The 25,726-nt window shown below is 41.2% G+C and overlaps 1 protein-coding gene across 2 annotated transcripts in view; it reads right to left on the bottom strand.

Moving 5' to 3' along the window:
• Positions 1-25,726, bottom strand: part of piezo2b (piezo-type mechanosensitive ion channel component 2b) — a 78,936-nt gene that overhangs the window by 33,921 nt on the left and 19,289 nt on the right. For both annotated transcript variants that reach the window (XM_018745142.2, XM_018745141.2), the window contains exons 3-6: positions 20,703-20,745; positions 6,907-7,069; positions 2,937-3,198; positions 2,345-2,558 (exon numbers count right to left, since the gene is read on the bottom strand). In XM_018745142.2, the coding sequence (XP_018600658.1) occupies positions 2,345-2,558; positions 2,937-3,198; positions 6,907-7,069; positions 20,703-20,745 (682 nt within the window). The remainder of the gene's footprint in view (positions 1-2,344; positions 2,559-2,936; positions 3,199-6,906; positions 7,070-20,702; positions 20,746-25,726) is intronic.

Here is a 25,726-nt window from a genome sequence, read left to right as displayed (position 1 = left end):
TAAATGTTAATAACTGTCAATCACCATTAGACAGAGGATGCAGAGCCAGAAGTAAAAATTTCTGCTCGTCTTCAACATGAACTAAAAACAATTTCTCTTTCTAATCTCTCCACATCTTCTTTTGGTGTTTACAGATTAGTTAAGACAGCGATATTTGTACGTTTACAAAAAAAACTTGAGGGCAACTTAATAATAAGAGAAAAGATTACTTCAAAGTTTCAGCAAGACAAAGTCTTCTTCTGACATTACTTTGAAACAAACGGAATACCCACAATTTATATTGTCAGGCTGTACTAATAACCTGTAGCTCATTACACTTTGGGTAACAAAGTCCCTCAACCAGCTCCACGAGTGTGACCGTGCCTGGGTGGAGCTCCACAGGTAAGTGGACTCTCAGCTGACCCATCACTTTCCCTGCAGAAATAACTCTTTGAAGGAGTTTCAGAAAGGCAAGACAAGACACACACACCAAACAATTAGCACTGCTCAAAACAACACTTACATATTAATGTCAAATTCAGAGAAGAAGGAAGAGTAGCTTCGCTAAGCACAGGAGTGAGAAATAAAACCGAAAGCTGCTGTCATGTGTCTGGGCTACATACCCAATGGCTTCCCTACCCCGTTACTGTGTTTCTGCTCGTCTCAAACAACCACTTCATACTTTCAGATCTATAACACTCCAAACGAGTTTTGAAACAGCTTTTGTGTTTAATTCCCTGCCCAATTGGTAATTAAACTGATTTCCTTCTCTCTGGTTAGACACTTGGGGGACATGTTTCACTCTATTTACACAATTTATTTAGTGTAAAATTTATATAAAAGATCTCAGTGTCAGGAACAAAAATAAGTTTATGATGAGTAAAGAAAATTGCAAAAATATCAGCAGTGAATCATTAATGTTTTTCAACAGCTTGGTTCTGCTGAAAGTTCAGAGAAACAAAAAAGATAAAACCGCAGCTGATTAATTATTCCTGTGACCAGAGTGAAAACTTTTTAAACCATCCTTCAGCTATTTCACTGGCAATAAGTTTACGGCACACAGAAGTACCTGCATCGTTTCACAAGCCTTTGCAATTAATGCAGTAATTTAACCTAACAACTTCTTCTAAGAACTAAATACTTTTCAGAATAGCAATTTAGAGTAGTTACCTTGCTTAAGGGTACTACAGCAGGAGTAGGATTTCAACCTGAGTCTTTCAATTCCAAGGTGATACTACACTATATACTGCCCTATTAGGAAGATGTGCTTTGCTTCTTACTGCTACAAGAGAGAAGCAGAATACACCCTTGCAAAGATATCCCTGGGAGAGAGGCATCCCAGTAGCTTGATTAAGAGCTCCTGATGTTATAATGAGATATTCTTGGCCTTTTAGGAAAACCAAGTCCAGGGACAGCTGCTACCGCCTTTGGCTCTGAAGGTTACAGGTTCAATCCCACCTCTGGCTGTAGTACCCTTAAGCAAGGTACATACCCTGAATTGTTCTGCTAAAACTACCTAGCTGCACAAATGGGTAAATAACTGCTACTGTACCATTATAAGTTGCTTTGGAGAAAAGCATCAACTAAATGAGTAAAGGTTAGTTCTTGAAAGTCCCAAAAGTTAACAGCTGTTAACACAATCTTTATATCCACACTAATGGGGTCTCACATTATTGAGAAAGCCGTGCTTTGTAGCTCTGAGGTATACGGCTCTCAAAGAGGGCCAGTGTAACTTTTCACTATGTTTTCAGTGAAGCCCACTGCACAAAGCTTGAACCACACCAGAGATAGTTTGGACCAAACCTGGCCTACAGAAAATCGGTTGGAAAGATGTTTCAGTAGCTACTGGCAGAACAGTACTGCTCTGTATTACTGATATTACAGTGAATATATTAAAGTAAAACCCCCTGGCCATCTGCACCAAAAACAAACAAAAAAAAGGTTTCAATCTATTTTATTACTGTCAGCAATGTTCTTTATCCAAATTCTGGCAGCAGCTTTGTTTTTCAGGAACTTCAAACAACAGATGAAAACATACAATAATACATTTGAAAGGAATGATGAAAGACTGGATTATTAATGTAAACAGAGTTCACCACTAAAGAGTACATTCCTGTATTCATCACAAAGAAAAAATAAGCATAATAAACCTATGTATTTTGTTATTAGAAAACGGTTATTGTACTCCACTTTGTCTAAAATGCTAAATTAATTCTGTTAAAACAGTTTTCAAAATCTTATTAAAACATCAAGTTTCAAAAGGATTCATCTTCATCATCATGAGTTTCCCAGCTAAATGTGAATAATGTCACAATTTCAGTGGAAGGTGTAAGAACACACTGGGAGCTGATAGCGGGGGTCTCACCTCGCGTAGCTGTCTCCAGCTGGAACGGCTTCCTGAAAGAACTGCAACTGGTACATGTAAAGTACAATGAGGTGGCCAGCGCTGTAGATGGCCATCAGCACACACAGACAGCTGAAGACCAGAGGCTCAAATGTCCGGCACAGAGACCACCAGGTGCAGAGGCCCAAGAAGACGAAGAAATACACGGCAGATGTCAGAGAGGGCAGCATGATCCCTAAAAATTTGGACCCAGAGCATGCAGAGTGTGAGGACTGACAGCAGGGCCATGTGATGGCAAAACAAGGTCCTGTAAAAGCGAGCACAACAGCACCTGAGACAATTTATGAACAGCTTATGACATAGTTAATGTTACAATGTTAATTAAGTGCCATGTATGTTATGTTATTTGCAGGAGGAACAGGTAGTATAATGGTTCAAACTGTTACTTGTTCAAACTTCTCCCTGAGCAAGGAACTTACCGAGTGGTCAGTATCTTAGTGCACCAACCTGATACTACAAGCTTAGCTGGAGAAAAGCATCAGCTAAATGATTTAAGAATATATATTTACATATGACCTGCGTTACAAACTACATTAGAGGATAAAACACATACCTGTTAGACCAAGCAATATGGTGACAACTACTTGTCCTGCAGTGGTGATGAGATTGCCTATAATTTCCTTGACTTTGGAAGCCACACCCGCAATGCGGCGAAGTATCCTCATTTTGGTGCTCTCCTCCTGCTCCTCAGCATCCTCTGCAAGCTCCTCTTCATACACATCAAACTCATTTCCTGCCTCAAAATCCTCATCCAGGAGAATGTTCTCATCTTCCTCTGCCCTCTCCTCCTGCTCCTCTTCATCCTCCAACTCTTCCTGTGTTTATAAAAGTTACAGAAGAAGAATTTCCTGGTTTACATATGTTACCACTTAGCAATAGTGTTATAAATAGCTGTAAATGGACTTAAAAGTCTTTAATTCTAAAATGCCCAGGAATGGTGGGCAGCCACTGGCACTTGGACCCCAAGAGGTTTTTTCCTCACTTGCCTTTCAGGTGGGAGTTTTTTTGTTCCTTTTCTCCAAAAGGCTTACTTACAGCTTTAATAACTGCATAGTTATTTCAGTAATTTAATATATAGCCAACCATTAATTTATATTATACCTCTGAGGCTTTGTTCAGCGTTCTGTGTCACTGTATGAGAAGGGCTCTATAAAAATAAATTGAACTCAACTGAATGTATTTTGATCTGTGTGCACATGTGGCAAGTTATCTAATTTGATCATCATATGTTCTCAATTTAGGCACTTTACCACAGATTAACCGTAAGTGTGAAAAACAAACCAGTCTAGCAAATCCCAGTCCTAACCCTAAAAAACACACATCCACACTTGACATGATTTTGAGATAATGATAAAACCTGTAACACATTAAAATTACCAGCGTACACATGAGTACAGATGTTTTTCACAGTCAGATAGATGGTGCTTACATTAAAGAAAAAAAAAAATCACAAAACACACAAACTCAAAGTGACTGAGTTTCAGGCCCCATCCACAGTTCAATACACTTCAGGCACACAGGTTTATAGATATCTATTGGAGAGTGTTATATAACTTTCTACCTGAAGTAATTACATGTGAAAAGGGCACAGAATTGTTCATGTGATGAATGTGCTCTATTTTGGCCGGTACACTTCCCTACGCAGCCTCACTACAGCAGTGGAGTTGTACTTGTGTGTAGGCAAAGGCAGCCTGAGCTGTCCAAGGTACTGAAGGGCACAGTTTGGTGGCAAGAGGTGATGATGAACGGTTCTTGTCCTACGGTCACTATACCCTGTGTGCGCATGTCTAACATTGCACAAGCACAAAAGAGCTACATGTTTTTTTTTTTTCCTTTTTTAACTAATTTTCTACTGGAAAAGGGTGTTAAAGCATTGCTTATAAAACCAGTTCTAAGTTCACGGGTTGAAATCGGTTCTCTTTCAGCTGCAATGCACTGCTTTCATTCAGAATTTCTACTTTTAAAGAATATCACTACCCCTCACCGAATGGGGTCGATTTACATTTTACATTTACATTTATTTATTTAGCAGACACTATGTAGTATTACCAGCCCACACATCTTATTCACCATGGTGACTTACACTGCTAGATACATTACTTACAATAAGTCACTCATCCATACATCAGTGGAACACACACACTCTTTGTGTCACTCTGTTTATTCAGGGAAATTGCCCTGTTTAGTGAATAAGATTGGCTTCATTTATTATTAAGACTTAGGTCAAGATCAGATAGCATTTTAGGAGCCATTCAGACAGAAATCTAGATATTTCCAAGTTGTTCACAAAGTCTTGTCAACTGTGCAAAGCACGTGGATGCTATGCTGTTAGAGGCACTGGGCAGCACAACTAACAAATGATTGATGATTATTTGATCACAAAAATCAAGATTAAAACTTTATTTAGGCTAATGTAAAGATATTTGTGTCAATAAAGCTATTTTGTGTGCATGCATTGGCACAGCAGCATGAAGCTAGGAGAGAGATCTAGTCCAACAGTGTTTTAACGCACTAGTTACCATTTCAGTCAATATCACAAACAACGGTACATATTTCACATGCACCTTGACTCTGTCCTCAGTCATGCTCCCTGAAAGAAGTCCCTGTGTGACAATGTTGCTTCATATAAAGCATAATTAAACTTCTGTACATAGATAAATTAATATACTTAAATTTTTAAAAAATGTTTTTATGAATGTGTATTCCACGTTGTGTTTGATAGTTTGTAGGGGTGCTGAATGACTGCTGTGAACCAATAACCTGGGACGGGAGTTGTGTTGCTGGGAATCACCTACGTATATGTACATTTGCAATAGAGAAAACACATTCTTACATGAACAATTTTCTGGAATAAAAATACAATGGATACCCATTGTGTTGAAGAAAAGAATCTGATGTTGGTTTTTCAATGTCACCAGGATCTCAGTTGACTGTATATTTATACTTGCATTGAAAAGACTGTCATGTGAAAAAACAAGAGTCATCATCTCCTATGCTTGAAAAACCTTTAATAACTTTGGATAACGTTGCCAATCTGCAATTTTACTATCATAGGTATTTCACATCAGTTGAGTAGACAGTGTGGTATAAACTAGCTCTGAGTTCAAAGTAGGCAGGCCAGGGCTGTTGTACGTCATCATTATGGGTGAATGGACCTGGAGAGTGCAGAAACTGTAGCACAAAGTTTTCCTTTGACGTGCCAGGGTTCCCCAAAAGTCCAGGGCTTCGGTGACACCAGCTCCAGCACCTGGCAGAGCCAAGGTGGAGGGTCCTCAGAGGGGGAGCAAGTTATCAATTAGCCCCTTTAATACTGTGGGGCAAGGAGCAACACTCCAGTTAAAGCAATCCATCAACAAACAGAAGTACAAATTAAAAAGCCAGCAGAAATTTGAGCAGGATGTTCAACAATACGGCATTATCTAAGAATAAAGTGTAAAAAAGAAGAAAAGTTTCACTTAAAACAAGAGTGAAAAATTTGTTTTCATGTAACGGGGTGAAATGAATCAGTAGTCAGTGGATCAGGCATAAAACATTATTCAGGTTCTTTTTATCCAAATAATGTGGTGAAGTCAACTATCAGTTGGAAATCTTCCATGCGCCAGCTTGGGACTGAGAGGGGTCCATAATACATGTTTCTGTGGCAAAACTGAATGTGATGAACTGCTGAAGAGAGGGAAAGTCTGGCCCAGACTCTGTTGTACAGGAGACCTGTTGACTGAGACCCTGCACCTCCCACAAGGAGAAGGGAGTGATGGAGTTGGGGTTACAGCTGCTCACTTCCCCTGAACCACTTTAACTGAAGCAGAATTAGAGTAAATCTGCAGACAACCTACTAACTGGTATCCTACCACAAACCTCAGACCAATTTCCAAAAATACCCAGGGCAGCAGGAGTACTAAGAAAAGGACGTTCTACCACAAGGACAAATAGATCATTTCCACCTTGTTTTTCTGTCTTCAGCAGAAAACTCTTCCGTCTTTACTGCTCTGCACATTTTTCTTACCAGAGCCCTTTGTTTATGTTACTTCACAGCCCTCTGAATGCAATGTTCCTTGATATGTAAGTCATGAATGATGTGATGTTCTGAATAAAGGTTAATAGGAATAATATTAGTTCTCTGAGAAAAGCATCTTTAACTACATCCAGTTTTCTAGCATTAAAATGGTTTATATCATTTATACTTAAACTCAGCAAAAAAGTAAAATAAATATATATTTTCATTGTGGTTACTCAATTTGCTCCTCTTTACTACCATTGAATGTGTCCAATAAAACTGTAAAAAACAGCTTGACAAAGAGATCAGCAAAACTGGAGCTGTGAAAAGCTCGCTCAAGGAAATGTGTGAAATGTATAGAGCACAACAGAAAGAAACAACAGACTTATGCAAATGTTACATGACACACTCCATTGTACAGTTCAGTAAGTTTGAGCCCAGTGGCCAAAGTCATCATGCCTTGCTCATGTTCAAAGACAGAAGTCCATTCAAACTGCATTGTCCTTATGGAGCTGAGAGATTAACTTACTTGCTCTTCTGCCTCAAAGTCCATGTTGTATTGGGCCAGGTCCTCCGTGAGAGGAGTCTGCACCAGACTCCGACACACCAGCCAGGTGGACAGGCTGGCCATGAACACGCCAATGTCTGGGATGAACACCCGTATACCATTGCCTGCGTCTGCACCAAACACACTGTAGAGGAAGAGACAGGAACTAGGTAAGATACAACATTACGGTACCATTTATAAAACAAATGGAACTAGAAGTCGTTGCTCAGACTGGATGCTGTGGGTCAAGGCTCTTCTCGCAACTCTGGTGTAGTCCAGACCTCCAGCTGCTGCCTACTGCAAAACACAAACTCTTGAAGTAGCTTTGCTCCTGTCACTAAATATTTTGTCACAAAAATATCTGCTCATTCCAGGAGTGTGTGACACTACAAAACATAATTCAAAGACAGTGGAAGAAGAGGACTTTCTTCAGTGTACAGAAAAACACTACAAGCAACCTATAAAAAGCAATAACATCAGAGTTTTTTGAGGTAAGCTGGTTCGCGCTATGTGGAAACTGATTACAGCTTACAGCTGTTCTGGGATATTGACGGGCAACACAGCATCATTCAATAGAATAGGTTAGTGGATAATCTGCATCAAATTCTTGCTCTTCAGACCAGTTTCAGTCAACACCGAAGCCACTGTCATGGGTTTCTCTCAATAAAACACACAAAGAGGTGAGTGGAGCTGTAGCCTTACATTCCTCCATTATTTAAAAGCGCCATTCGATAACAAGGTAAAGGACCACACAGGGTGAGCAGTTCAGCTGACAGTAAATAGACCACCTGTGACACCTTGAGAGTGAGAATCAAACCTTCAAAGTGGAAGCTATGAGCTGTAACACACCATTTTACACACGTTTCCACCCAGTTTAATTAAGGAAGGCTTGCCCCATAATAAAAACTTATAAATATTCCCATTAAACAGAACATTAAAACCCACTGAAACCTCCGTGAACCAGGATTAACAGAGAGGACATTTTTTTTTTTTTTACAAGTGCTTTTAAATGAAATGGATTCCCACCTCCTTGAAAAACTGATTTACTTTCCACAACAAAAGCTGTAGCTATCCATTATCCTGGTTAATATGTTTCTTTTAATGTTTTTGAGAAGAGTATATACACACACAAACACACACACACACACACACAATTTCAACTCATAAAAAAGTTCCTCACATACTGTAACACATATCAGTACATCCCAGACAACACAGTAAATATGCTCTTTTTCTAAAATCTGGGTGATACCCAGTAGGTGGCTCCTTAATGACTGCCGCTGGAAACATTAACACAGGGAACTTCACTACAGCTTTGTTGCCAGAAAATATAATTTCTTACCATTAGGGTGAAACACAAGAACTAGGCTGTATGTCCTGAGGTACCTTCTGCACTCTGTACCCATAATGAAACCACAGTTACTTTGGAAGGCTATGCAAGACAGACTAGAAAGTGTCTCTCCTGAAGCTGGATGGGCTCAGCAGCAGAACACCTTAGGTCTTAGACCACATTATAATCATGACTACAACTAAATATATCATTTAAAGATATGGAATTAATTCATGTATCTTTATTACACCAATTTCATGACAGTGATGTAATGAAGAGTTAAAAAAAAAAAAAAAAAAAGGAATCATTGTGCATCATATTTTGCATTGGACGTCCATCACTGCAGTCATCGTATTTCGGCGAAGTTTATTTGTGGCTACCGCTTTATCCCGACGCGCATTCTTCTTGTGTTGTTGTGGTGATAGATAGAAACAATTGGTTGTGTGTTTGTCAGTTGTATTTTTTTTTTTTTTTTTTTTAATTTATTTAACTATTTGCAGTTTGTTAGGGCGCATGCAAAGTAGAACAATTTTGTGTCCCGTACTGTAGCATGGGTGTGACTCAGTCGATCAATTAATCGTGTCTGTTTGTTGCTTTTGGTTATCATTGTCAAAGTAGTTTTGATTTTGATTATGACTCTCAGATGGCAGGAATTAGCCTGGTTTAAATAGCGGCTGGTGCCCTGTAGCAGCAGCCTCTTGGTGCGAAGACTCCGGGTGCAAAGTCAAGGGAATCTACCTGCGGGAGTTCACCGAGGGAGGCCTCCGCCACTACGTGAACCCTGCCATCACCATCCTCTTCCACGTGGAAGCATGCATCAAACATGTCGAACATCAAAGTTGTTTACGGCAATTGAACTGTACAACACCACCAGCAGAGACTCAAACGCTCCCGCTGCTAAAGTAACCTGGTTTATGTCTGTGAAGATTCTCAATTATCCATGTCATAGTATATCTAAAAACAGAGCTAAAACAAACGCAACTGGACTTGCATAAGTCTTCTTGAAAACATTTCACCACTGATACAAGTGGCTTCTTCCATTCTAAGTGACTGGTGGGGAGTTTAGGTTCTTAATCTGGAACATCTGTGGGTGGAGCCCACTTGAGACTCACATGACTGGGGCCTGTTAACAAACCAGCAATCACCTGCAATTAGAGGATGTGTTCAAATTAACCTGGGTGGTGTCCTGTTTTTCCACAATTAGCAGTACTCTAATGACCCATTAATGGCCAGAAACTCCAGACTCAAGGTGTAAATGGGTGTGAAACTTTGTGGGGATAGATGCTAAGACTGTGTTATACATGGCTGATAAGCTGTGTCTCAGTCCACCTCCCCTGTTCAGAGAGGGGTTTTCCAATTTTACATAGATGGCTTCCTTCACTCCTCTTTCAAACCATCTGTCTTCTCTGGCTAAAATATTTACATTGTTGTCCTCAAAAGAGTGTTCCTTGGCCTTCAGGTGCAGGTAGACTGCTGAGTCCTGACCTGAAGAACTGGCTCTCCTGTGTTGAGCCATGTGTTTGTGAAGAGGTTGTTTTGTTCCCCAATATACAAGTCTGTGCATTCTTCACTGCAGTTCAGTGCAGTGTATAACACTTTTTTTTTTTTTTTTGGATATAACCTGGTGTATCCTTGTCTGTCAGGCCCTCTATGGGACTCTGGAACTGCCAGTCTGCTGTGAGAAAGGCTGACTTAATACCAGCCTACGCCTCCCATCTCTCACTGGACCTCCTGGCCCTAACCGAAACCTTGATCACCCCAGACAACTCGGCCACACCTGCAGCACTCTCTACTAACTACTACTCCTCCCACACCTTTCGTCCCTCTGGCAGAAGTGGAGGCACAAGCCTGCTCATCTCTCCCTGATGGAAATATTCTGTTCTCCCTCTTCACCTGCGTGATCCGTCCTCCTTTGAATGGCATGCTGTCTCTATCGCTGCCCCAGTCACTCTTGTTGTGGTTGTTCTTTATCACTCCCCCAGCCCTCTTGGCTGCTTCCTGGATGACCTTGACATCTTGTTGAGCTCTCTCCCTGGGAACAGCACTCCGCTGATTCTCCTGGGTGACTCCAACCTGCATGTCGACAACATTCATGCAAGAGGCATTCTGCCGCTCCTACAATCCTTCGATCTCTCCCTGTCCCAATCCTCTGCTACTCAAAAAGCTGGCAATCGTCTTGACCTTGTCTTCTCCCTGTGGCTGTCCTGTCCTCTCCGTTACTCTGCTGCATGTTTCCGATCACTTCTTCATCTCCTTCCAACCTGGCCTCACCACTAATCCCCTCTCCTTTTTTCTTCACCCATGGCACCTTCCACCATAACTTACAATCTCTCTCGCATTCCTGCCTTGCCTCTGCCACACTGTCCACCCTCCCTTCTGCTGCACAATTCTCGGATCTATCAACAGACAATTCCACTAAAATTTTCCTCTATGCCCTATCTTCCTCTCTTGACTCTCTCTGTCCACTATCTTCCAGACCAGCATGCCCCACTACCACCCTATGGCTGCGTGATACATTACGTGCCAACAGGACTAAACTCTGGGCTGCAGAGCAACGATGGCAAAAATCCAAGACTCACACAGACCTGGATGTCTACAAAAAACTCTTAGCTACTTTTCACTCTGTCTCCTCAGCTAAAACAATCTTCTTCCACAACAAAATACAGTCTGCAACCATAAAAACCACACACTCTTCACCTTCTCATCCCTACTGTGTCCTCTGCCACCCCCTCCTCCTTCTTCTCTCATTGCCAATGACTTGACTTTGTTTTTCAGAGACAATGTCAATGGAATCATGGACAAGTTCTCAGCATCACCCTGCCCTGTTCACGCTGGACCTCCCTGCGAAATCACGCTCTCTAAATTCAAGCCACTCTTGAAATCTAATATCACAGAATCACCACCTGCTCACCTGATCTGATCCCATTGTCACTCCTACATACCATCTCCCCAAACTCTCCACCTTATCTCTAAGATTTTCAACTCCTCGCTCTCCTCTGGCTGCTTCCCATCTGTCTTCAAAACTTCCTTCATTTCACCTCTGGTAAAGAAACCCTCCTTAGATTGTAACTTAGTCCAAAACTACAGGCTAGTCTCCCTCCTCTCCCTTCTGTCTAAAACTCTAGAATGGGTGGCCTGTGATCAACTATCTGAATTCTTCACCCGGAACCATCTCCTTCATGGGTATCAGTCTGGATTCAAAGTTGGTCACTCCACGGAGATGGCGTTCCTGGTAGTGTCTGATACTCTCCAGTCGGCTAGAGCAGCCTCCCTCTCCTCAATCCCCATCCTCCTCACGCTGACTGTAGCGTTTGACACTGTAAATCACCAAATTCTACTCTCTTTGTCAGCTTGGGATCAAAGGAACAGCACTAAGATGGTTTGAGTCCTACCTATCTGACAGATCCTATCAAATAGTCTGGCAGGGCTCCCATTCTTCTCCTCTGCCTCTCTCCACTGGTGTCCCGCAGGGCTCGGTACTGGATCCTCTGCTTTTCTCCAGCTACACCTCCTCCCTCGGCCCTGTCATCGCCTCCCATTGATTCAAATACCACTGCTACGCTGATGATACCCAGCTCTTCCTCTCCTTTCCACCTGGAACATCAGAAATTTCCATGTGCATTGCTGCCTGTCTGTCGGACATCTCTGCATGGATATCTGATCACCACCTACACCTCAACCCCTCCAGATCAGAGATCCAACACCTCCCAGCTGGATCATCTTCCTGTTACGATTTCTTGATCAAACTGGACAACTCACTCATTTTGCCTACCTCCTTAGCTAAGAGTCTGGGAGTGATGACTGACTCAAGTCCATCTTTCTCTCAGCACATCTAAGCCACAACCTGGACCTGCAGATACACCCTGCATAATAGCTGCAGGATCCATCCTTACGTTATAACTGACTCTACCCAACTACCTGTCCAGGCCATGGTGAGATCCTGTCTGGATACTGCAACTCCCCCTTGTCTGGCCTTCCCGCTACTGCCATCAAACCTCTACAGCTGATACAGAAAACATGGAGAAAAGCATCTGCTAAATAAAAAATGTAAATGTAAGAAAAATGACTTCACAAAATTAAAATGTCAAATTCCTTTTGTGGTTTACGGTGAATAGATCAGGTTGCTCAAGTGGGCTGCGGTGTTTTTGGGCAGCCGTGAGGCTCTCTCTCTGTCTTCTTGCATGAAAACAGAAGCGAGAAATAAAGAGGGACCAGGACTCTATCCCTGTCCCTGCAGTGACAGTCATAAAACTCATCACTATGCTGGGGGAAAAAAACAGCCCAAACCCTGACTGGATCTGTTGCAAAAGCCCTGCTTCCATCATCCTGCAACAAGACTATTTGCATTCTGTTGCTTTAAATCTCTTCATACGTTCAAGACCATAACATTTTAAACCAGAATTTTGGAAAGAAACAGAAAACACAAAATACTATTTAAATAAAGACCTACCACCCATCTACAGTGCTGCTTAAAAGTATGAGAACCAAATAGGGATAGCCTTATGAAATCTAAAATTTGCATAATGAATAAGTCATTATAAAATGAATGTCTCAGACACACACACACACACACACACACATTTTCAGAACCGCTTGTCCCATACGGGGTCACGGGGAACCGGAGCCAACCCGGTAACACAGGGCGTAAGGCCGGAGGGGGAGGGGACACACCCAGGACGGGACGCCAGTCCGTCGCAAGGCACCCCAAGCGGGACTCGAACCCCAGACCCACCGGAGAGCAGGACTGTGGTCCAACCCACTGCGCCACCGCACCCCCTCTATCTCAGACACACTTGTACCCTCATCTCATAAGTGCTCAATAAATGTGCATGTGTTTGTTATCTTTATTTTTTTTATAAAGAGCTAGAGCTACTGCCTTTGGATCCAAAGGTTGCAGGTTCGATCCCTGCTTCTGGCTGTACTGCCCCTGAGCAAGGTACTTACCCTAAATTGCTCCAGTAAAGTTATATTATATTAAATATATTATATTTTATGTAAATGGTTAAATAATTGTCAGCTTGTAATAATTGTAACCTTAACATTGTAAGTCATTTTGGAGAAAAGCATCAGCTAAATGAATAAAATGTAAATGTACTGTAAATAAAAATTTGTTGAGTAATGGAAAAGCCTACATGCACCTACGGATGTGATGAAGCCTGGTTGATATGGTGCTAAGTGACAAACTATACTCAAGAATCATGTGTTTGCTTTCAAATGTCTCCTTCTATTGATGCAATGCACTTTTTGAATTGTTCTCTGTCACTTTGGAGAAAAGTACCTGCTAAACAAATAAATGTAAATGTAAATGAATGTATGACTATGACTTGCACTTACTCTACTTACCTACTTGGTTTAACCAATTCAACTTGGGCTTCAATTATTTTTACACCTGCACTACTTGTGTGTTTCTACTACACATATAAGTTCCTCTAACATATGGAATAGGGCATTACACACTTATGTCATGAGAAAGACTTCTAATTAAATAACAATGTTTGCAGTAAAACTGAGGTAATGGGCAAGAGGTTCACATACTTTCAAGTTGCACTGTATACTGCACATTGTTTATATGAGAAACAAAGTCGTCATGTAAATAAAAATGGCTAAAATGAACAAACTACAGAAAACTTCAAGAAGTGAAAGTGAACTGGTACCTGTTTGTGTGGCGACAGACCGTGGGGGGGGGGGCTGGCAGGTGTAAACTTGGTGTTAGAACCTACAGTCTGAGAAAAGCCAAGGCTAAGAAGTGGACTGTGGCTCACCCATGTACAGAAATGCAAAACAAGAAAATACACCACCACCAAATACACTAAGACACCAAAGACACCCAAGACTGACCAACTGAACAATAAACCTACAGCATCTAACAACGAGCCAAGAGGGCAGATTCTGACTGTGAAGTGCACTGTATGGAGGAGTAATAAACGGGGGAGATGGTGGCACATAAGGCATCACGCTAATCTGAAGCTGGGGGCAGAGCTAAGGAGGAGAATTTGATTACCTGTGTGTACTGTGGCCGGTAGGTGGGTCATGGAACACGCTTTGAGTTCGAGACCTTTGACAGTGAGCGCGCTAGAGTCACACAAGTAAGAGTGAAGTATGGATGTGAGCCAGGGTGGAAAAATCTACTTCATAATTTGGCACAAAACACTTACACCAATTAATTCCAATGCACAGATTTATCAGTACATTTCAGGTAATAAAAACTGACCTGCATGCTACTCCCTTCCTTTTATAAATCTGGGTGTGGTTAAAGTAGTAAGCACTTATCTGTAACTACCATTTTAAATATTTATATAGGTATTTATAATATATATTTATAATACAGTAGTGACGTTCTATGTTATTTTCTTGTTTTGCGGTTAAAATTGTGCCGCAGTGGCCTTGGCCGGGCCCTGCTGTGGGGCAGGTCTGGGGTTCGAGTCCTGCCTGTTCGAGTGTGTCCCCTCCCCCTCCAGCCTTGCGCCCTGTGTTGCTGGGTTAGGCTCCGGTTCGCCACGACCCCGCTCGGGACAAGCAGTTTCAGACTGTGTGTATATGTATTATGATTGTCTGAAATACACAGCAGCTTTTTTTTATTAAATGCCAAGACACACTAGAGATTACTTATTGCCTTTTGCTGCATTACTTGTATTTGCATTTGAGCAAACATGCTGTGTATGTATATGTTGCTGTGACAGCTTTGCTCTGTTCTTTATTAAATAAAAAGTGGTATTTGATGACTTTAAATGTGAAAAGATTTAAGATTTTTTCGAGACCGCAGTGTTCTTATTTACAGAAGTATACGAAGCAGAGTGTTTCACCTAGTTTGTTTTGGAGTCAGCTCCACACACTGCGGTCCTGGAGACCTGCGTTGGTTACCTCAAGGCTGGAATCTCCTAGGAGCTGTACATAAAACAGTACTTGGTTGTAGCATATTCCAACCATGGTAAACCGCATACCTGCAGCACAGGCCAACCTTGGCAGAAGTCTTCCTCTACGAAGGTCCTAAGAAGTAACGTTGAGCTGCACTAGAGGAGAAGCATGCAGGATAAACAAATTATTTTTAAAGCATTATTTTTAAGCTAGTTGGATGGAGACTAAGCATGACGGTATGCAAGTAAATTGTGTGTAGCTCAGCTTTTGCTTCACATGTTAGATGCTTGAGCAGTGACTCCACCGAGCATTTCAACTTGGGTCTTTTTCTCAGAAAAGTTGAGCAGTTGTGGATCAAATGCTCTATTCAAGACAAGTCCAATTTTCAATTTCTAAGTTAGAACTCACTGGAGTAGACACCCAACACCCTATTGGATGGTCTCTAGTCTCCGGTCAGATACTGTACCTTGGACTACACATGGACATGTACTTACACATTACATCAGAGACTATGTTTACATTTATTTACAGTTATTTGTTCAGCAGACACTTTTGTCCAAAGCAACGTACAACTCGCCAAAAACAGAACTGAATCTCACCAACAGACAGTGACATAGATGCACACATGAGATTCTCGAAGTAGTCAGTTTGTCTGATGTCACTGTTGAAAACAACACATTTTGTTCACATATGTGGGAAAATGTAGCTGAACACAGACACAGAAGATGACGTGTTATGAATGCTATGTCCCATCGGAACGTGATGGACAACTGTCTACTGTCTGCCCCATGCCGATTCAGTCTAACAAGGACCAGCTTCTGATGAATCAATTCAGGAGACTGATGCCAGCTGCTGTGAGGACTGGGGAGAATAGAGAGACTGAAGAGAGGCGGCAATGTTACTTGGTCGGTACTGAGCCGCTCCCTGACTGCTCTGAAATGCGGCTGTGGAGGAACACGCTTCGGTCCATGTCCACACTTACCACATTAGACAAAGATATTTGAGTGTTTTCAGAACATTGTCAGAGGTTTTAAAAATACACAATGAACAATGAAACCCACACTCACACTACTCTGAGGCAGAACACTCTAGATTTAATCACCAACATGTGGAAGACAACACAACACTGATTTCCCATAGTGCTGTGATAAAGCGCAACCATGCTGTCAAGCAGCATGCTGAGAGGTGGCTGGGCCTTCACAACTACGCATCTCTCATTCCAGAGTGTGAGCACCACTAGGAGATCCTCACAAAGCACATACAAAGGCAGCAAGATGTGTTCCCCACATGGTTTGGCGAAGTAAAAACCTGTTCTATGTCATAGAATTGGCAGTGACACTAACCAGCAAAACCAAAAAAGGAGCAAGTGATCACCTGCCAAGAGAAACAGATGGCAAAACCTGTCCACTAGTCAAAAGAACACGTTTCTAAGTGTTTTTAACTGTTCCTGAGAGTGTGTTCCACTGATGTATGGATGAGTGACCCATTGGAAGTAGTGTATCTAGCAGTGTAAGTCACCGTGGTGAATAAGGTGTGTGGGTGGATAACACTACATAGAGTTCACTGGAAGTCATTTTGGAGAAAAAGCACCTGCTAAATAAACTAATGTAGATGTCCTTACTATGATTTTAAATCAACTGCAGTTTAACTGGGAAATTATAATATTGTGTTATCTCACACACACACACACACACACACACACACACACACACACACAGATCATCTGAACCACTTGCCCCATATGGGGTCGCTGGGAGCCAGAGCCTAACCCGGCAACACAGGGCGTAAGGCTGGAGGGGGAGGGGACACACCCAGGACGGGATGCCAGTCCGTCACAAGGCACCCCAAGCAGGACTTGAACCCCGGACCCACCGGAGAGCAAGACCTGGTCAACCCCACTGCGCCACCACGTCCCCCCATATTGTGTTATCACGTGCGACAAAACTGTGCAAATTTAGAGCTGCAGAGATTACATTATTATTATTTTATGTCTCATTTGAAGTAGAAAAAAAAAAATTTTACTTCGAAGTATACAACCTTGTACTCTATATTGCATGAATTTGAGCCCATTATCTTACAATACACAACAACAAGTTGTTCAGTTGCTGGCTGGCAAATAATAGAGGTGTGAAGTGTAATTATGCGAGTGCCAAAAACGACGGACACACTTTCTATTACCAGGAGGAAAAAACTGCAGCAGCAAACTTCAAATCTGTTCAAAACATGCCTTTACGAAAAGCAGATTATAGTGTTATAATGACAAAATATTACCCAACATGGAAAGTCAAACAATGCCAGTTCAAACGAAGAAAAGCAAACAAAAAGTTTATGTATTCCACCATAAAGATTTTATTTTCAAATGCAAAGTGGCCGAATCTGTCTGATATCACAGGTTGGGAAGCACAAGTCAACCAAGTGTTGCAGGAACTTTCCAATGTTTATAGAGGATTCATAAACAAATTTCACAAATGCTAAACTGTAGTTTAACTGTACAGGTGGTAAATAAATTACTACAGTTGGTTGTTCTTTTATGCCTTTGTTTTCCATGCTGGATGAACTCTTCCACACGATTAATGTGTTTTAAGTGAAAGGGTAAAATACTCCACCATATCATTAAAGTGACTGAGAAAAGTAAATGTTTAGAAATGTTAAAAAGAGACAGTTTTGCTATGGCAATGACACATGTCATAATTTTCACATATTTTCTGCCTTTTTATGAAACATAACATGTAACACACTTTGGGTTTTGGCTATTCTGGCTCTGTTTATCTTCACCTAAAGAAACAACAGTTGAGGTATTTTTGTATGGGATTAAACACATGTTAAAATTTATTTCACACTAAGAAAACTTTTACATTAACATCATAAATCAAATGTGAAAACTTACTGCAAGCAAGAAGTTTCAAGAGCGCTTGGCAGTCCTTCAAGGAATGCTGAAAGTACTACAATTACAGAGAGCCATACAAAAACTGCTCATAAATTTGCCAAAGGACACAAATCCAGACAAGAGCAGTGCTAAAATCTAGAAAACCCCATGCAAGCCTCTTTTTCATATTTCTATTATTCTCACGAGAACAAAAACAAGCTACTACTCCTGTAAAACTGGCCAATTAGACCAGGGCTGGAATCTTCCAAAAAAGGAAGTAAAACAGCATAAGGAAAGGAGATTTTCCCTTCAGGGTCATTAAAAAACAGTTTAAATACACCGAATAATGCTATTTTTGTTATGGAAATTAAACACAGATGGATGATGGACTGAATGTGTGAAATATTGTGGGACTGGGCGTGTGCCTTAAACATCCGTCATGATATCAGCATCCAAGAAGCAACGCCAGTCAGAATACCGCTGTAAAGGGTACCGGAGTAGAGTTCATTCTGAGATTAGAACTGACAAACCTTCAGTCTAGTCTGCAGCAATGAGAACTGCTGAACAATTTGCTCTTATTTCTCATATCGTCAAACATCTCATCTTAGTGGAAATGGTAGTCATCGTGCTGGAGATACTGAGGAAGAAGCTCCTGGCTCTGGCTGTCACAGAGAACAAAGCTCTGCTTGTCCCCCAATAAAAATTACCATGGAACCAGCTGCTGTGGTAAAGTGGTTCATCGTGGGCATCACCATGTTCTCTGACCTCCTCCCCTCTTCTGCATGTTTAATCCTTTGCGTCTCATAGGCAGCTGACATCGTCATGTATTAAACACGTTATTGTGAAAATGTTTGGCTTTCCTGACACGCTTGAATGAAGCATAAACGTTATTGACATATTATACCATTAGTACTGTAATGCAATTACTTAGGGCAGCAGGTAGCATAATGGTTGCAGTCGTTGTTTCACATTGAAAGGATCTGGGTTCAAACTGTAACTTTTGCTGTAATATCTTAGATATTAAGGTACTAACCTCCAGTTTGCTCCAGTTACCTAGTTGTAAAAATTTGAAAATTGCTGTAAATATCTTAGTAGACAAAATCAAGCATTGTATGTGATCTTAGACAAAGGTGTGAGCAAAATAATAATAAATACCACGATAATGTCATAATAATTAACTGTTGTACACTAGCAACATATAGTGCCGCTTCAAAGTAAGCAGTAGAAAACGTATTCTTAAATGAACACAAAATTAACATTTCAAACTTGAATTTCAAAAAGAAACATAAAAGACAAAATAAAACATTATTAAAATTAGGACCAATCATCCATCTACACATACATACACAGAAACACACACACACACACAGTCCAAAACCGCTTGTCCCAAGCAGGGGTCGCGGTGAGCTGGTGCCAAACCCAGCAACACAGGGCGCAAGGCTGGAGGGGGAAGGGACACACCCAGGACAGGATGCCAGTCTGCCACAAGACATCCCAAGCAGGAGTCGAATCCCAGACCCTCTGGAGAGCAGGCCCTGGTCAAACCCGTTGCGCCACCATGCCCCCCATCCATCTATAGTGCTGCTTAAAAGTATGTAAACCCTATAGGGATGGTCATTATTCTTGTGTAATATTATAAAATGAATACATAATGATTTACACACCTGATTCTAGTTACTCACTTGGTTTAACCAACTGAACTTGGTATTCAATTATTTTTATACCTGCGCTACTTGTGTGTTTCTATTACACACATGATTTCCCCTAAAGCAACATATGGAATTGGGCATTACACACCTATTATGTCACATGAGAAAAACTGCTTCTCATTCCATTTTTCCCATTCCTATTTTGTGGTAAAACTAAGGGACACAAAGGCTTCACATAATTTCAAGCAGCACTGTATATACTATAGCCCTTGTATACTTAGTATATTTGGGGGTTATACAATAAATTTCAACTGTTATCGTTTCAGGGTACAGTGTTATTTTCGGCTGCATAATTTCCAAAGAGTTTGTTGCCAACTTCTTGAGGATCTGAGTTTCGTGAGCCTGAGCCACTCAACGAGATGTACAGTTTCCCAGCAGATACTTTTACATTTGACAGAGTGATGCTGTCATTCTGTATGCCAACATCCTCTTCTGTCCCGATTCACAGTGCTGACCTGGGCTATTATCATAACCATTGGTCACAGCAGTGCCACAGTCTTCCTAATGGCAATGGATTCCACAGCTTCAACGCACCACATATTGGACCCTTTAATGGAGTTGTCTGGCGATATGAACATCATCCAGCCACTGCCCTTCCCATAACTCTCCTGCACATGGATATCTGTGTTACACTCCACTTGCTCAAAGTATTTTCAAGATAGGAGATGCAGAGGCAGTGATCAAACCATAGCATACTTGCTACTGGCCTTCTGCAGCAGCACTGTGCTCCTGGAAATTTACAGCAGATGTCGACTCTTTTGAAAAGGCAAAGAAATTAGAGGCTGGTCTGTACTTAACCTTTAAAATTGCTGCTTTCACTCGAGCTCCTAGAGATTAGGGTGGGCCAGCTGACCAGAGTACAGAGTGTATGCAGGCCAGTGAATATTTTGCTGTACAGCACATTAAATGGTGTCATGCATGAAAAACTTCGCTCCTCAGAGTTAGTCCTGCCAAGCTTAGCATTTAAAGAATGGAAGGTTGTGGAGCTAAAAGCAGGTCAGTGCGGCGGGGCTCTTACCTCTCAAAGCCCAGCTGTCGGATGGATTTCTCCCAAGTAGAGCCTGTGGATGAGACAAGAAGAAACAGGCTTTATGAAAGCCTACAGAGCAAATATTTAAAAAAAATCATTTAACAGTTGCACTGAAGGCTTACAATTATCCATTAAAGTTTAAAAATGGAAATCTCTTAAAAAAAACATTAAAACCAATTATTTGCACCTAAAGTGTAGAGTGGTTTGAATGTAAAATGGTTTATTTAATGAACCATACTTGGATGTTACTACCAAGAAATAAATTTGCCTCATAATATTTTGATCCTATATAGGAACTATACAATGACAAGATGGTTGCATCAGCCAAACACATCTCCAGTGCAAACGTCCCTTTCTGAGCGACAAATGGAAAAAAGTTCACTAAACGTCTGTGTTTCCAAGACATTTCAAGGCATTGCTGTTTCTCTGTCATCTTCAATTTATGTTTCGTTTTACCACCAAGCCAAAGAGAGCACCTGTTCACATATCACCTTAGAGCTTAGATGAAAAATGCACATGTCACTGTTAACGGCATCAGATATTTACCTGAACAGTTTGGTGTTTGAACTGCTAATAAAGACACTTTTGCACCTTTATAGCAACAACCACAAAATTAAATACAGCATACTAAATTTACTGCTAAAGACAATGGGAAGTCAAGCTAAACAGGAGATTTAATTCTTTTCATCTATGCATTTTGGATCCTCCTTAAAATATTACATTTTTTTTTTAAAAAAAATGAGACAAAGAGAAAGTGATCTTTTTTTTACTTTTACCTCAATAAAAGTAATGTTGCCAAGTAGAATACTCAAAGAAAACGGATCTCTGTTTCTTCTCAAAGTGTACTGTCTTCCCAGTTTCCAGATCTCAGGAAACTCAAACATATTTATTCTCCTACATCCAAATCAGACATTTGGTAATAGCCACATTAAGACTTTCCTTACTTATGACTCATGTTACCAGAAATGGTCTTTAAAATATCCATCAGGGTGGATCGAAGGAAGGCAACTTGGTAATGATTTCATGTTCGATTGTTTATCATTAATGGAATCTCAGATGGCATTGATAAATATTTAAATAATGTGCAGCACACCTACAATGTAAAACAGTTATTCAGAAGTATGCAATGGTACACTGTATATTTGCATATGATTGTACAGTGTAATTATCACTAGGGCTGCAATAGAAGAAAACGTCAGTCAGCATGTTTTTTGTAGTTTTAACATCACCACATTTTCTCCATTTATTACAACAAACTGTGTTACATTAACAATAATTGTACTGTACATTGTCTGTATCTAATTACACTCAATCCAATGGAAAAAAAACACTCAACAAACAGCAGATGAGAAATGTGTTTTAAGATGTGTGAAAGCACAACCAGCCAGCACAATGACCCTGAACTGCTCAGAAGACTCATCTCTTTAGATCTACTGTACAATAATGAGCAAAGAGAAGGAAATGGACAAGACAAAACACACACAAAAAAATGGCCCAAGGCTTTGGTTGTTAAACTGAACTAAGCACATATTTTTCTTTTCTGTGTTGTCTTCTTCTACAGAAGGGATCCAGTGTGCTCAAGTAAGACTTTCAGATTCTCAACAGGCGTTCCACAGGACTGGGTACTTGGCCCTTTACTTGTCTTTATCTAGTAATTTTGGTTCCCCTCGTTCAGTCATTAGTGCCCATGGCTTCTCTTATCACAGCTGTGCACACAATACACAGCCTCTCTCATTCTTTCCCTTTTTTCCACCTCTGGTCACTTACTCGTCTCCTGTGGATTCCCTTCCGGTGTCCAAGAAAGGTTTCAAAACTCATCTCTACTGAATACATTTCTCTCCCAAGCTCCTGAAATCTCTGTAAGTTAGTCCTTCACCACCTGCTACTTTACATCAGCCCATTTTTCTATTTGCACGTCACCTCAGTAAGTAGCTACTGGAACATGCGTGCTATAACAGCAGCCTTATGAGAAAATCAGGCTATACTTCAATAATCATCTATATGTATCCAAGCTCTCTGTCTCTCTGTTGTGGGAGGCATTTTTTTTCCTTGAACTGTATAATATCTCCCAAACACATGCAGTAAATATAAGAGATAATATTAAGAGAAAACACAGTCTTGGAGGGCAAGTTGTGAGGAAACACTGAAGCACACAAATCTGCATTTAATGCTGTTTTTCCTCTAGGTTTCTTGTTCTTAGCTTCGTTTTTCAGTTTTTTGATCTGAATCCAGAAGGTAATAAGATGCTAAGATGAGACAGCTCCATATGTGGAACATATGTTTGTGTGCCTGTGCATGCATACAGTCTATGTATGATTAAATCCCTAAGAAAACACTTTTCCTATATACAGTCCTATCTGTGGACTTGGTAAAGGCACAGAACTAGTTTCAGATCACTGGATGTGATGTGTGCAAAAAAATCTTTAAAAACAGACACAATCCTTTGTGAACGTTTCAATGCAGCCATGTGAAAACGGGAGTATTTTAGTAAGTAAATATTAATAATATTGAACTTCTACTGCAAACATACATAAAAAGCACATAAAGAACTAAAACATCCTTCATGCTCATTTGAGACCCAGGAATGTTAAACTACTGCTGTACTCATTCAGGAGGTAAATTAGACTTCCCCACTGTTCACAGACATATTTTTAAGACTCTTCTGGCATTCAATGAGCCATTCTTGTGCCAACAAGCAGTGCTGTTCCTGAATTAAAAATGTTCAAGCAAAGTTTAAAAAAAGAAACATTATTATTATTATTATTATTATTATTAACAGATAACAGAACATGTTAACTGAGTACACTGTACGCCAGGAGAGAAGTGAGTCTGAAAGAGACGAGTTTCGAGGCCCCTCTTAACTGTGGAGAGGGATTCGGCAAGTCTGAGTAAGAGCGGGAGGTTTGTGCATTTGATTTTTGGACCTCTTATATGTGAGACCACCAAACAGATAGTGGTGAAGGAGTGTAGCAATCCAGGTGGGTGTAGCAAGTGACCAGGTCTTCTGGATATTGGGCAGCAGATTCACTTCGGTAGGCAGTAACTAGAGTATTGAATTTGACATGGGCAGCGATAGGCAGCCAGTGGAGAGAGGTGGGGGAGGACATGGGAGTGCATCGGCAGGTCAAAAAACAAGTGAAGAGGTTTGATGGCAGAGGCTGGAAGGCCAGACAGCAGAGAGCTGTAGTAGCCCACAAGGGATGGCACTATGGCCTGGACCAGGAATAACATAGAGTCTGTTGTGAGATAAGGGCGTATCCTGCAGATGTTATGAAGGATGCATCTGTGGGACTAGGTTGTGGCTTTGATATGTTGAGAGAAGAAATTATTTTTAAAAATTCCCAGGCTCTTAGCTGATGAAATAGGTGAAATGACTGAGTTTTGCAGTTTGATACAGGGTTCACGGCAGGAGGACGGACCACCTGGGAGGTCTAGGACCTCTGTTTCGGAGAGATTGAGTTATATGCGGTGTACAGACATTCAGGCAGAAATGTCTGAGAGGCAGGTGGCAATGTGAGAGGAAACATCTGTACCTTTGGGAGTATAACAGGGGAAGAACTGGGTATCATTGGTGTAGCAGCAGTAGGAGGATCCATGTGGGGCGATGACAGGGCTGAGGAAAGAGGTGTAGACTGAGAAGAGTAGAGGGCCCAGCACCAAGCTCTGTGGAACACCAACTGAGAGACACTGAGGGATGACCTGGGATGACTACACCATGGAAGTGGGTAGCACGGTGAGTAGCACTGCTGTCTCACAGTGCCTGGGTGGTGTGAGAGGACGTGGGTTCAATCCCTGCTCAGTCTGTGTGAAGTTTGCATCTTCTCCGCATGGGTTTCCTCCGGGTGCTCCAGTTTCCTCCCACAGTCCAAAGACCTGCTGTTCAGGTTCCCCCATAGTGTGTGAGTGACAGAGAGAGAGTGTGTTCCACTGATGTATGGATGAGTGACCCAGTGTAAGTAGTGTATCTAGCACCTAATGTAAGCCACCTTGGTCAATAAGGTGTGTGTATGTGAGTTCACTGGAAGCTAAGTTGGAGAAAAGTGTCTGCTAAATAAATAAATGTAAAGACCAGACCACCTGGTAAGATCTACCAGACATGTAGGACCAAAATGATTTCATTACTATTCCTTTGATGCCAAGCTGTCCCAGAGAGGAAAGTAAAGTGCAGAGGTTGACAGTGTCAACCAGTGACGATAAAAACATATCAATTGAAATAAAATACTGACAGCAAACATTTTTCACCTCAATGGAGAAATTAGCATCTCAGGGAACTAAAAGTCCAAAGAGCAGACACAAAAAATGAAATATAAAGGTAGAGTCCATACTTTAAGTCAACAGGTTCAAAATCAAGATTTTTCACCTATAAAGCAGTTTTGACTGATACTTAGAAGGACTGGCCTGTGACACTTGCTGAGGCATTGCTGAACTTCCATTCTCAGACAGACTCACTCCAGTTCATCTCACAGTAAGAAGGTGGCACAGACTTAATAGGTCTGCAGCCCTCATGTATTATTACCGGGTTACTGGGCAGCCATGTAATCATTACAATCAACACCTTTCCCTTAGAATTAGTGTAAATGTAAATGTAAGCCTGGAAACTTCTTCCTGTGAGCTGCCCCAGATGGAGACGCCCATCTTGGCACGACTTTAATTTCCCATGTTGCAGGCAGGAAATGTTTGAAAATGCTACAATTCTCTGCTTAAGCCACCCGCTAAACAGGCCAGAACAATACAGTGATTCTGAAGGAGAGAGACATCACAATCGACCTGGCTGACCGGGGCGTACAAAAGTGGTAGCAACTTGGTGCTGCATCTCTTTTATCTGCAGATAAAATCCTTGTTTACAACATGCTGCACTACATTGGTCAACGTTCTTCCAAAAAAGTGCTGGAAATCCTAATGGCCCATTTGGCTTTGGTAAATATAGAAACAAAGGAAATGGTGTTGAATGTCAAAGCGTCAGACAGCCTTCTTTGTGTGGAGGAGTGTTTCTTGTTTACGTTTGGTTTCCA

This window comes from Scleropages formosus, chromosome 7, assembly GCF_900964775.1.
Source record: "Scleropages formosus chromosome 7, fSclFor1.1, whole genome shotgun sequence".
Classification (NCBI taxonomy): Eukaryota; Metazoa; Chordata; class Actinopteri; order Osteoglossiformes; family Osteoglossidae; genus Scleropages; species Scleropages formosus.
The sequence above is the reverse complement of the archived record's forward strand: the minus strand, read 5'-3'. Positions and strand labels throughout refer to the sequence as shown.